General features: G+C 39.9%; 1 protein-coding gene and 1 non-coding gene across 2 annotated transcripts; one reads left to right on the top strand and one right to left on the bottom strand.

Moving 5' to 3' along the window:
* Positions 1-3714: 3714 nt before the first annotated feature.
* trnap-agg (transfer RNA proline (anticodon AGG)) lies at positions 3715-3786 on the bottom strand. The gene has a single exon. It is a non-coding gene; the product is annotated as a tRNA-Pro (tRNA).
* Positions 3787-7364: 3578 nt separating this feature from the next.
* wnt11f2 (wnt 11, family member 2) lies at positions 7365-11412 on the top strand. The gene is made up of 5 exons (XM_066653746.1): positions 7365-7429; positions 8288-8523; positions 8731-9008; positions 9119-9411; positions 10937-11412. Exons 1-5 carry the CDS (start codon positions 7365-7367, stop codon positions 11109-11111), a joined length of 1047 nt encoding a protein of 348 aa, XP_066509843.1. The 3' UTR covers positions 11112-11412.
* Positions 11413-14667: the final 3255 nt, after the last annotated feature.

The raw sequence follows: 14667 nt of genomic DNA on the forward strand, positions 1-14667 counted from the left end.
GCCGCACTAAGGTGGCAGTTGTTCTAAAGAATCTCCTCTGTGATTATTCCTGTCCAGAACACCCATGTCCATGTTCCTCTCCTTCCTCCCTTGAGAAACCCACATGCCGTGCTCCTTTCTGTTCTTCACCACATTCAGTGCTCTCACCACTCCAGTCCCCTCAGTACAGTTTGGTTCAGGGTGTTTCTAGGAGCTTGCTCGTCCTTTAGTGATTTTAATGATGTTTGGATGCAGGAGGAGCATGGTACATTCTTCATAACAAACAACCCCTGATACAGTGATCCAGCTCAAAGGGCGAACAATGATGAACTCTGAAAAAATGTAAAATTTGAGAAATGCTTACTCTCAATGCCAGGGGTGTTAAAAAATGTTGGTCTATGTGAAAATTTTAATATAAAATGGACAAAATCAAATTTAGCTTCAGAGTTCCAGTTAAAACTTGAGAAACTACAGACACCAAACATGTCTTGGGGCTTGTGGGGTGGTGGGGTCACATAAATGAGTGTTTTTGCCAGGCGTTGGTTTTCACCTCTTCTCTCCTCATGTACAGGTCTGATGGGAAGCAGAAAACTAAACACGGTGTAAACATTTCAGTTTTCCTGTGTTTTTGGAGACGGCTGTCACAGTGTGTGTGTGTGTGTGTGTGTGTGTGTGTGTGTGTGTGTGTGTGTGTGTACGCGCAAGTGTGTCTGTATGTTTATTCTCTGGCTGTTCCGCTGCCTGACATTAACAAACACAAACTGATGCAGAAGCTTTTTCTAAATTACAACAGAGTTTAGAGTCTCAGCTCCTCATTACACACAGTTGGGGCTATGTCACAGTTGCTTAGTGTCCTCCCTTGTTCCCTGCTCCCTGCAGAGGGAGCCTTATTTATGAGATTATTGTTTTGATTTTGGTCTACAATGTTTAAATCAGGGGTCGTTCTCACCCCCTGATAATGTAAGACAAGTCATGATCTTCAAATATGCACAAATTAATGAGTTAGAAATCTAGCAGGTCGACCAACTGAAACAATAGCCAACTATGCTAGCATGCTACTATCCAAATACCCTTAATCTAGCTAAATGTAAACAAAGACTAAACACAACAAGCCAAAATATGAATTAAACACCATCTGATTCTGTTGAGTGGAGCCAGTGTAATCAGTTAATTGTTTGGAATATTTTAATACATTTTTGAACAATATTTTCTTTCTTTGTAAAACTGCGTCTGAAATCGCTTCTCACATCTTATGCAGAAAAAAATATTGTACAGTAGCTATGTATTGTGCGTTTGTGTGAGGTGTTGTCTGCAAAAGAGTAGTGTGTGTGGGTCTGTGTGTGTCCTTTCTCCCTGAAAATAATGTACATTTGTTTATACGCAAGAACTGTAAATATGTTGATAAAATATAGATGTTCTCTTTTTTTACTCTTTTTGTACAGTTACCTCGTTTTATATTAAATATTTTACTCAAAATAATGTTTGTTAAAAGTACATTTTCAGTGCTTGAACGTGTGTGTGTGTGTGTGTGTATACTGTTTTTCCTAGCAGAGCTGCGGTAATGTTTAATTTGTTGCGTCGCACCGCCCTCTAGTGGTCAGATGGAGAACACAACAGAGTTCCCCTGTTAGTGTTAGTGTTAGTGTTAGTGTCATTTGCTGAGTATATTTTATTATGTGCAATATTTATCCCAAGGATTGTGTTTGTAATTTACAGTTCCACCGAAGAGCTACTGCAGCACACACTGCTGAAAGAGTTAATGCTGCTATGATAGAACTGGTTCAGAACACTGCTAAAAGAGTTCACATTGCTTTAATAGAACCGGATCGGATAGGTGTGTAAAATGAATAGGTGAGTGTGTGAATAAATGAATGAATGAATGAATGAATGAATACTTGTTCCAATCTTATAATTTTACATATACTAATTTTTACATATACATTTTTTCCAAAATCTTTATTTACAATTAGGTACATTATATATACCTTCTCCTGTAATGTTAGTATATTGGAGAAACAAGGTTTTATTCTTGTAAATATTTCAGGAGCTGGGGTAGACGCTTTGTGACAGTTTGTGGATTGTGTTGATGGCTGTGGAGTAAACACACCTGAGACTGGAGTCCATTCACAAACATGAGACCTCTCACCTCTCTCTCCCTCTATTTATCTCCTGCTCTGCCTCTCCCACCCATATCAATGCCAACATCCTGCAATCACACAATCCAGGATACACTAAGGTCTTTAATGTGTGACAGAGGCTTCCTTTTAATGTGTGTGTGTGTGTGTGTGTGTGTGTGCATGGTCTCAGACAGGTAATGTCTGTTCTCTGTGAGAAGGGGAGTAGCTACTCACATATATTCAAGCACATTCCTGAGTATTTTCAAATATTTTTCTTTCCACTGAATTACATTTACTGACTTAAGGAATCTTTTTTTTTTTTTCAATTCAATTTCCTGTTGATATTTTGTTTCTAATTCGTTGTTTATACTATTTTCTTATACCACTTTCTCATTTACTTTTCCTTTATATTTTCCTTCTACTTCCCCCTATCTGCCTCTTTTTTCTCCCTTCTTTTCTCTTTGTGTCTTTCCTGCACTGAATTTGTTTAATTTGGGGTTTCAACTATTTGCTGTTAATCTGTTGTTTCTGCCTCATTATTGAGGTTTATTTGTGTTAAATGTGCTAAAGCATGTCTGTAATTAATTAAAGGACAATTAGCAACTACATCCAGCCTCTGTTTACATGTGTGTGGCTTCAAGAAGTCAAAGCTGCCTCAGATCTACACCACTTTTACCCTGGTGTTAAACACAGAAAATAAACACAGATTATTAATGGTAGTGTGTTAAATTTCACTCAGAAAATCTCTAAAACAAGCACATTTAGTCCAGAGGGCTGTTCCAAATACAGTATATATCAGCTAGGCTGATAACTTAAACCCAAATTTGAGTATGTCCTCCAGTTTTCTTAAAGCTTGACTTTGGTATAAATTGAGAAAACATGCTTGTAGAATGTAACTTTATTATTATTATTATTACTCAATTATAACTTAATTTCCTTGAGATTAAAAAGCAGGTTTTGTTTTTATATTTCTCCTGAGAGAAAGGAGACGGTGGACCACTGTTGTTCCACTGAGGGCAAAGTTCCTTGCCACTAGTGCCACTAGCCAAGGAGGTCCACTAGTGTTTTGTACAGCGTTTTCTGTGCAGACCACTGGTGATTAAACAGAATTTTAGACAAAATGCCACATTTTAGCACTTTTCAATTCACAGTCCAATTTATATTTTTCCCCTTCATTAGGCTCTTTTTTTTATTCTTTATAAATAAGATTAGTAAATCATTTAAATCCAGCACAGTGTTAGCATTTTTATCATTTAATCATTTTATATCAGGCCTATACTCTGATTATATCTCTCATAGTTGTTGGTAATATTTGTATTAGTTTGTTTTCCAGAATAAAAGTCTCTGTGAATGTAAAACCTGTTTGAGGAGATTATAAATGAGTTATATCCTGTACAGGACAGTAATCTGAGTGGTCAGATGGTGGACCAGCATTGGTCTTCAGTCAGTGGTGTGACAGACTTTTTTATGTCAGTGGACCGGTATATACTCACTGTCCGAGTCACTTTAACCAGCTATTATTCTATTGCAGTTCATGCGTACTCATTCGAAATCGCATTCAAGCGGAAATCTTTAAGTAGTCGTTAAAAACATAGATTTAAAATGTTTTTAAAAACTTGGGCTCGTCCGGGATTTGAACCCGGGACCTCTCGCACCCTAAGCGAGAATCATACCCCTAGACCAACGAGCCGCACACTGCCTCACGTACACATCCTTCGGTTTAATCCTTCGGATTATCTTCGGTTTTGTGTTCGTTTGATGGTTTTTGTCCTGTTTCACGAAATAAAATGTAAATATTGTTCGCAGAAATACTTACTGTAGATTAGCACTGTTTAGCTTTGCCACGTGTTGCGGAGCAGATCCTTCTTCCCTCAGAGAAAGTATCTGCCTTATCCCCGTGCAGTTCGGTCGCTTTGGAACATTTCTTAGATCAGTATTGAATTTCTCATAATAACTTAGTATGTTCAAACTATACAGTTACCTCATAAATGCCATTTCTCATTCGTTTTGGACAACAGCACATGCTTTAATATGCAGATGAACATTATCAAACATTATCAATTGCTTGGTTATCAGACACCAACTCCCTGTTGAACTATTGAACTCCCCAAAACGTCCAGGCATAGTCCATTGCATAAATCAATATACTTAGAAATGTTAATCCAGTTGTCATGAGCTGTGAAGCATATTTTGTACATTTCTGGTAAATGTCTACTGAAGATTTAGATCAATCAATGATCAACCAGATCTCTAAAATAGCTCAGAGATGCATCTCATGAACCTTCAAATGTGTAACATATATAGACAGAGCACAACACAGTGTTACAATTTCTGACAATGGAAGAACAAAGGAAACACCCTGAAAAAATAAGCTGGCTGCTATGCAACATGTGACGGCATCACAGCTGATGCCTGTAGAGGCTGGATAAGACGTTCAAAAAGATTAGTTCCATGCTGCATCGCAAAGGAATATATCAGACATGATGTCAATGAGAATATGTGGCCCTATAGATAGGAGTGTCTAGAGGTCTAGGAAGACTCCATTGTAATTCCCCATGCAGCCTTATGTACATCTCTGCCTAAATGGTGTTTCCCAAGTTTATAATTCTGATTTGTCTGAATTTTATTTCCTTTGTGATAAACAGTCTTGAGGTAGTGTCGCAGTCACACAGCTCCAGGGACCTGGAGGTTGTGGGTTTGATTCCCGCTCCGGGTGACTGTCTATGAGGAGTTTGATGTATTCTCCCTGTGTCCGCGTGGGTTTCCTCCCACAGTCCAAAAAAAAAAAAAACACACGTTGGTAGGTGGATTGGCGACTCAAAAGTTTGTGTGTGTGTGTTGTCCTGTGAAGGACTGGTGCCCCTTCCAGGGTGTGTTCCCGCCTTGCGCCCAATGATTCCAGGTAGGCTCTAGACCCACCGCGACCCTGAACTGGATAAGCGCTTACAGACAATGAATGAATGAATAAAAAGTCTTGTCTTTCATTTCAGTATCTTTATAACACAGTGTGTCATTGATCTACAGTACACACAGTAAACAGCATGAATCTGAATATTTTCCAGCCTATTTCAATCAATCTCTCACATACAGTAATGTCTAATTTTGTGCACTTAACAGTAAAAGTGCAGCCTAGTGCATTTTCACTGTCACCAACACATTCAGAAAAGATATACAGAGTTACAGATATACTGACAATATGGCAATAAACATATTGACTGTCTTGTTCATAATCAATGACACAAGGCCTTGTCATTGTGATGACACTTACATGTTTGTTGACACAAATACTTCATTCTGGGAAATGAATTATGGATTCTGAGCAAATTACAAGCATTTGCTGGTAATTGACCCTGTGGTGCTGTTTGTACAAATGTTTTGAGAAATGCACATAATGTTGTGCAAATATAAATGACGATTCAAGAAATGCGTGATTAAGTGATTAAGAAGAAACTGTAACATTCTGTGGATGTTGCTGTTAAGCTTAAAAAGCCAATAACAAGTTTATCATCCAGTAAATTATAGTTAATACACAAAAACGACTACGGTTCTGTTTGTAAGTTAATTCTTTACAAAGGATCTTTATTCATCTATGTTGCTGTGTGTGGTGTAGTGTGACTGTATGATGATTAAACTGTGTGTAGCGTGATGTCCCTGTGAGTAGTATGATGTTGTGTGGTGTGTGTAGTTTGATGATGTGTGAAGTGTGATGTGTGGTGCTGTGTGTAATGTGATACATGGTGATGTGTGAAGTGTGGTGTTGTGTGTAGTGTAATGTGTGCTGTGTGTAATGTGATGCGTGATGCTGTGTGTAAAACACAGTATCTTGATCTGTAAAACCAATAAAATAGTTATTTTACTGTACTCTTAATAATACCTGATTGTAATTAAGACTTTATAGGAAACTTTATTGTTTCAAAAACCTATAAAAGAAATCTTCCAAGGACATTAAAAAAATCAAGGTGTAGTTTTTTGGGAAGTGTTTTACCACAGGGAGCAATACGTTTTTGAGGAGAATGGGTTTAGGAAGCTCTAAATTCTTTTTTTTTTTTTACTGATATTTATCTATGCCCCTGATGTTAATTAGGCAGAAGAATCTGGATTAAGCCAAGTGCAGAGAAGTTTCAGATGTAAATGAGCATCTTGTTGATCCAGTTTCAGAAGAAAAGCTTCAAAAGGTCAGTGTGGGACACGATGGTTTCTGTTGGGAATGCGCATTACAAGTTAGCACCTTCACTGCAGGCCTCACACCCTGAAGTGCTTTAACTCACTTTAATGCCATAAAATCACACAATTTTACCAAATGATTTTAGCTGAGAGTCTGCACTCTTCACACTTCAACTGGAGAGAGATGAGAAACTAAACATATTTAGGTTAAACACTGAAGATTAGCAGCTCCAAATGCTAAGAGTAATCACATTTCCTGTAAAGAAACACAGAGGATACTCCAGTTTGTGTATTTAATGTTTATTCTGAGCACAAGCTCTCAAATCACAGAAAGGTTAACTCGTTTTTGGGAGGGGGAGTAAAAACAATGCAAAGCATGTCTAATTGCTGAACGTAGCAGGATAACTTGGGTAACAGGAATGGAAATAATATCAAATAAAACTGTGTAGATAAAAGCAAGACCTTCTGTTTAGTAAAGAATGTGCACACCCTCTGTTTCTAACTCTGGAGACCCATTGTTAATGAAAAGTCTGGGAATTACGCTGAGTGTTTCAGGTGTTTTTATTTACTTACGAATAACAGACACGAAAGTGTGGGAAAGGTTTGATAATTATGGAAAAATATCCTATACTACATTGACTTTATGCTGTTTTAACATGTGTACAAAACACATTAAAATTTTTAATACATTTAATTGTACATTTTATGGTATGGTTGTGCTGTTTATGTTATAAATAATAATAATATAATATAATATAATACAATATAATATAATATAATATAATATAATATAATATAATATAATATATTATAATATAACACAGTAATTTAATAATATAAATATAAAGAGTGAGTGTGTGTGTGTGTGTGTGTGTGTGTATGTGCTTCAAAAATCCTGTTCTCTTTATTCAGAATCTAAATCTTGAAGCTGTGGCAAGGTCTTGCGGTGGTCGTGTCAGGTTTCTGGCGGCCCCTGCTGGTCAAATGCGGCGTCACGGAGCGCAGAGGGGGCATGGCCTAACCTCGTGCTCCGTATATAAGCGTGTGACATTAGCCCGTGCCATAATCGCAGTGAACTCGAGCGCAAGTGGAGAAATGCGTCAAATGCGCCCCCTAACGGCGGCGGTGGTGCTACTACAACTACAGCTGGCGCAGGGGATTTACTGGCTGTAAGAAAATGCTTATTTAATATATAATGTTCGCGGATGCTTATTTATTAGCAGCTAATTAGCTGATGACTGGAGCTCAGAATTGTTTTTGCAGTTTTTCATTTACAATTGAGTTTATGTTTGATAGATCTGATTCCTTTTTAGAGTTTAGTTTGTTTTGGTTCAGTTTAGTTCTTAATTAAATTTCAGTTAGTTTTTCTTGAACAAATTGTGTTTTAGATTTTATTTGAAGCTGACTTGTGTCTGTAGTTTAAACTTTTGTGTTTCTGTTGTATTTGAGTTTTCAGTCACAGATTTAAGTGCAATGTTGCAATTTACACTTCTGACTTGTGTGTATGTATTTGGTGGTGTAATGGGTATGTGTATTGTTCTGCATTTATTGTGTTTGTCTTGTTTATGTGTATTTGTAGGGTGATTTTATTTAGGTTTTTGTTTACAGGTTAGTATTAATATGAAATTTTGTTGCATGATGGTCTGAGGGAATTTTAATGAAAATTTGTTTCAAAAATAGCCTGAAAAATTTGGTAAACTTTGCTCTAGTGACATTCTTGTCAGGTGTGTTGGGGGTGTGTGGTCACTAAGGGTCACAATAGGCCAGATGCCTAAAATGGAGTGGGCAACAAGGCTAAAAATAATTCTGTTGTTTGTAAAATAAGTGATATAAACTTTAATAAGACAATGAATGTAAACCATTTTATTCCACATTATGTTTGCTACTGTAATAGACTACTTTATTAGAAACACCAACAACATTGTGACTTATGGTGTTGTTGTTTGTGTTTGTGCTCTGGCTCTGCGTTGGTAGTATTTACAATTTGTTTATATTTGTGTTCATTTTGATGTTGTTGTTTCTGACAGTGGTCTGGGCTCTCCTGGTGTTTCTGAGAGGTTTAATAATACCCAGCTGTGCCGGAAACTGGGTGTTCTGACCCCAGATCAGCAGCAGCTCTGCAGGAGGAACGTGGAGCTGATGGAGAGTGTGGTGGAGGCAGTGGAGGTCACTAAAGCCTCCTGTCAGAACACATTCAGAGACATGCGCTGGAACTGTTCCTCTATCAACGCGGCCCCACACTTCAGCCCTGATCTTGCCAAGGGTGAGAATACACCCTACGCACACACACACGCACACACACACACACACTACACATACACATCAACACAGACCCCACGCTTTAGCCCTGACCTTTTGGTCCAGAATTGTAGGTTGGTTTGGCTAATGTTTTTTGTTTGTGCTTGTGCATTGAATTAGGTTTTATTAAATTTGCTCTCTCTCTCTCTCTCTCTCTCTCTCTCTCTCTCAGGAACCCGTGAGTCAGCATTTGTGTTCTCTCTCTCTGCGGCAGTTTTGAGCCACTCTATCGCTCGCTGGTGTGCATCCGGATCTCTGCCAAGCTGCTCCTGTGCCCCAGCCCCGGCCGAGCAGGCATCTGCAGATTTTCGGTGGGGAGGATGTGGGGATAACGTTCGGTACGGGCTCCAAATGAGCTCAGCCTTCTCCGACACTCCACTGAACAGCAGACGCTCAGGAACGCCAGCAGTGAGACTCATGCACCTGCACAACAATGCAGTGGGGAGACAGGTATGGCTCCACCCACTACCATAACAACAACAAATATAGTCCTGTATATCTCAGATAATAAACATATATATATATTGATAGTATTCATAATATTGCTTATGCTCCTGCAGGTGGTGCAGGATTCTGTGGAGACTAAGTGTAAGTGTCATGGTGTGTCCGGTTCCTGTTCTGTAAAAACCTGCTGGAAGTCTCTCCTGGACATGGGTCAGATCTCGGCTCAGCTCAGGAGTCGCTATCTGTCAGCCACAAGGGTGGTCCCTCGCCAAGTGGGCTCCCACCGACAGCTGGTTCCACGAGAGATGGAGCTTAGGCCAGTTCTAGATAACGAGCTGGTTTACCTGGTCAGCTCTCCTGATTACTGCTCTTACAACGCTAAGCAAGGGTCGTATGGGACCACAGACAGGTAAACAACATTATGCCTTTATTACACCACCTTTATTATAGTGTACCAAGTTGAGGGGTGTCACTGAGCAACAGCGTCAACATTTAGTGTGAATGCAGCAAAAACACAAATATCTAAAATGGAGAAGAGCTGATTGTGATAAACTTTGCAATCAAATTCAGGGAGAATATGGATCAGCGTCTTTTACAGACAAAATAATTTTAACGAAAGAGAAAAAATAACACTGCATGGAAGCCCACTGTGTCTCCTCACTTCAGACACAACTACAGACATTAACACTGCTGCATGAGGACATGTCTCATAGAGAGAACTCTCCATGGTCTCTCTGCAGCTCTCTAGGCTTTCACTGGGTCCTTCTGTTTTTGACCTCCTTTGGTCCTCACAAAGACCTTTAATTTAAGCGCTGTTTCAGTCCCAGTTTCACATTGTTTTTCTTAAAAAATAATGGTTCTCCAAGGGTCTTTCAGTAATGGCATTTGTTCTATAGAGAACCATGAACACTCAAAGAACCCTTAGTTTACAGGATTTCCTGCAGTGTTAAATGTTTCCTCTGAATAATAGAAAATATATTATAAGGTAGGGTGAGCAGACGTCCTCTTTTACCCGGATATGTCCTCTTTTTTAGAAAATGTCTGAGCGGAATTTCACAAACGTCCGGGATTTTGTTTTTTGGTAGAGAATGTGCTATAGATTGTTCTATTAATCACCTTTTAGAAAAGGGTTCTTAATGGCATCAGTAAGAAAGATCCTTATTGCAGTGTAGAACATTTTAGCACATTTTCTATGAATGTGAAGAAGGGTTTCACACTGCAAGGAATACTTTAATAATGCAAAGGGCTCTTTAAGTGTTCATAGTGCTATATAGAACCATTTTCTTACCCTTAAAGAACCGACGTTTGTAAAAGTAAGAACTGAACACTTTTACATTGTTGATGGATCTGAGGAAACATGGCCAGTTCTATTCTGAACCATTGTATTGATTGAAGATTCCTTCTTGCTTTTTTTTAGAGTATAGGCCTTTTGCGTGGCCTTTTGTTTTGCCTCTCAATCCAAGTGAGGGGGTGTGTCCCAGCTGTCCCACTACTGATTCTCTGAGTAAAAATATTAAGTACAAGTCGACCCTGGCCTGCCCTGCAGCCCTAATCAATCAGAGTTATTGATGAGTGATTAATCCCTCAGAGAGCCAGGGGCTGAGTGGATTAGGGTTCGGCTTTAGAGGATCATCAGTCATTGGAGAAAAGTAAGAGGGAAGGGGAGAATGGGGGTTGGTTAAACATTACTCAGCTGTTTCTCTCTGACAAACAGAGAAATGAACAAAGACAGGGAGGACCTGCTGTGTTGGCTACTTCACCAGCACTAACTTCAGGATATCATTAGCTCAGTGCATGCCCCTCTTAGCCCATGGTCCATCAGTGTGTGTGACACTGCTGATGGTTTTCATAAGATTCCAGTATAAAACAATGTGCTGCCTTTGCTTTTCTCTGATCCTGATGTTAAAACCGTTTGTGTGTGTGTGTCTGCGCAGGCTCTGCAACAAGACAGCGAGTGGCAGTGGGAGCTGTGGGCTGATGTGTTGTGGCAGAGGTTATAACACCTATACAGAGCAGGTGGAGGAGCGCTGCCACTGCCGCTATCACTGGTGCTGCTACGTCACCTGCAAGAAATGCCAGCGCACCACCGAGAGACATGTGTGCAAATAAACCTGGGAGAGATAAAGAGAAACTGTGAGGAAAAACTCAGAGAAAAAAACAGAAAGACCAGCTCCAGTCGTCAGATCACATTCCTCTCTGTGACTTCCCCCGATCTCCTGGAATCTGTTGCAATGCTAACATGCTACAAGGGAAACGATATGCTGAAAAAACTTTGAGTCAGAACCATAGCAGTTAGAATGCTAATGGGCTAACCTTACCTAGCCAAGCGCAGACGCCGCTGCTAATCAAAGCTAATGTATGTCGCAGTCAGGGGAAGGCTAACTGGGGTTATAGCTGATATAAGTCAGCAATCAGGCTTTACCTGGAGAGAATTTTTTAATCCAACTAAATTAAGCTTGAGATTTACTGAAAGTTTACTCTCTTTTTTCACAAACAGTGATTAAACTCTGACACATAGTGACATTAGCTAGTAATTATAATGTGTGTATATATATATATATATATATATATATATATATATATATATATATATATATATATATATATATATATATATATTATATTATATTAAGATACTATTCTTTTATAATATACTACATATAGCACAAATAATGGCTGAGAATTTGAATGTCTGTAATGCTCCCACTCCCAGGATTTATTTATTTTCCCGCAGTCAGCACACACATGCTGTGTTTAGCATTACTGTCCTAAACGATGTAATTCAAAACATTCATTTTTATCAGAAATCTGAGAAAAAAAGCCCAGATATGTGGCTTTTTTGGACCGTTTCTATATTATTTTGACCTGGACGCTGCTTTGGAGAAGGACGAGGACAAGGAAGGAAGCTGCCGATTGTTTGCACTGAGCCTAGAGAGGAATTTCTCACAGGAATGACATAAGAGTTAAGCATTGAGGGAAAGAGAGAATGAGAGAATGAGGGAGTGAAGAAAGGATTCTGGGGAGAACGCAGAAACAATGGGAGGAGTGTGAGACAATAGGCAGAGGTGAGAGACTGAAACTAAAGGGAACTCACACTGATTAACCTGCACCTCAGGGGAGAGAGAGAAAAAAAAAGAGAAGGTGGGGGTCTCCTTCCGTTAGTCCACTGGTGCATTTCTACTGCATTGTCCCTACTCAACTTGTCTCTACTCGACTCTACTGGACTTTTCTTCTATTCCATCAGGTAAATTTGGTCCTAGTCTCTGGAACTGGGTTCTTTTTTAGTCCCTGCTCTCTTGTGGTCCCAAGCGATCTGAGTAGGGACTAAACTGTGACGTGTAAAGCTTGCATCGTGCTGATTGGCCAGAGAGAGTCGACACTCTACGCCACGCAATGCAGACATCTGCAGCTAACTCGCCATCTGTAAAATCTCCAAGCTACAGCAGACATCACATTTGTTTTTATCCGACTTACAACAGTTTGTAAAATTACGCCTTGGCCTTTTGAAGAGGTTCAAATCAGTGCCCGACAAAAGAATCCAGCAATAGCTGGACACTGCAACTAGGAAGGAAAAAACTCTACTGATCTGCCTGAACTGATGATGGAGCGGTGTTCAGTCCCAAACAGCAACAACATGCAAATACATGAGTAAATAATGCTTTACATTACTGGTGACCGTGCCGTGACCATGTAGTATAAAAGCTCTATAAATATTCCTCTGGGATGAGCTGGAATGGTGTGTGGAACAGTGGGAACTGTGTTCTCTAGAGCAATGGGGTTCCTCTGAACATGGCTCTGTGCCCCAGTTCTCACAGATCCGTTCTCCTTGTTGCACGTTTGGCTTTTGCTGGAGATTTTCTTCAGCCACCGACCCAAGGAGCGTTTAAACCTCTTCAAAATACAGCAGTGTAACATTACGTGCTGCTGTTGTTAGTCGGATAAAAATAAATGTGAAAGCTGCCATAACTTCAGAGATTTAATAAGCGGAGAGTTTGTACGGGAGCTCTGCATTTTGTTGAGACTGACAGGTCTCTGGCCAATCAGCACTCTGTAGGGTTTATACATCACTATTTACTCGACTCGGCTGAGAGGAACACACTCCTGACTAAGGAGACGCTGGACGTGTGTGTGTCCACAGATATCTGTGTGTATGCATTAACCTTGTGTCTACAATGTAAACAGGTTTAAATATGTGTTGTTGTTTATTGTAAATGTGAAGATTTATTGAGATATTGTGTATTTATTTTATATATAAATTTATTTGTTTGTCTCAGCACTATTTTTATTGTAGTTAAACTTTTTCTTACACACACACACACACTGCAATCAGAGGAGTGTGTGAATGTGTTACCCCTGGGGTGTTTGTGGTGTTGCAGTGGGGGTATGTTTGCAGGGGGTATTTATGGGGTGGGGGGTATTTGGGGGTTGGAAGGGATTTAAAGCAGCAGTGGGTCACTTTTCAATTTCACATCAAACACGTCCTCAGGATATCAGCACTTTACAAAGAGAGAGAGGGAAGGTGGGAGGAGGGAGGGAGAAACAGAGGGATAAACTTTATCAGTTAACTTCAAACACACAGCTCTGATCTTTATCCTTATTCAAATCATCTTTAAAATGGGTGGGGGGAGGGGGGGCTCTAAAATCATCTCATGCATTCTATTTCTCTCTCTGTCTTTCTCCCCACCTGCTTTGTGTATGTGTGTGTGTGTGTGTTTGTGTTTGTGTGTGTGTGTGTGTGTGTGTGTGACTGTGTGTGTGTTTGGGGGGGCAGTACTTTAAGGCTGATTTATACTTCTTTGTTGACATGACGCAGAGCCTATGCCACCCGCTTGTTAAGTGTGACGCAACGCATGACGTTTTTCCATTTCCGGTTTCAATTGCGCCTTTGGTCCCATCTCTTACAATCATAAGGCATGTGTTTATGGTTTGAATAAAGCTAAATATCTCTTGGATTATATCTCAGGGGATTATAAAAAGAAAGAAAGAAAATCTTAAATTAGGCAAACGTGTCTTTGGCAGCACTGTTTGCACATTCGCAGCTCATTCTGATCTGTGTAGTCTGCCATGGGGACTGACTGTGTGCTCCACCTCTGGGAGAGAGAGCTGCTGAATCTCCGTCTCTGGGAGCCGAGGAACCACAGAGAGGGAGCCATGTCTCCCGTTGCTCTGCCTCTGGAAGGACAGGAGCTGCAGAGAAAGACATCTCACGCTCACAGTCAGCGACTTTGTTCCACTTGCAAATCTACATTGAGTGTTACGGTACACGTGAGTGAGCACACAGGGAAAACAGCTCACTGAAAAGCGCAGATATTGAATCTCAGCTGGATTGAAGTTGCCCAAAAACACATTGTATCATTGGTGGCACTGTCCCTTAATCAATACGAGACACAATACAATGAGTGTACGACGTTGCTCTCATTACAGTGTTTTGTCTCCTTGCAGCCACAGTCTATCACATGTTATGGAGAAACGGTGTAGGTTCAGGACGCAGGACTCGGGGTAGACAACGAGATCTTAACTGTTTGCACCACATAGACTAGACACTAACAGATCATTGTATTGTAATTTTTGTTCAAAATGATTGCTATAGACAATCCCCCTTGGCCAGAATACATATGGCATGCTGCTATAGTTAAAGGGGCCTGTCATATGAAAGCAGAGGGCC

Source organism: Hoplias malabaricus, chromosome 2, assembly GCF_029633855.1.
Source record: "Hoplias malabaricus isolate fHopMal1 chromosome 2, fHopMal1.hap1, whole genome shotgun sequence".
NCBI classification, from domain to species: Eukaryota; Metazoa; Chordata; class Actinopteri; order Characiformes; family Erythrinidae; genus Hoplias; species Hoplias malabaricus.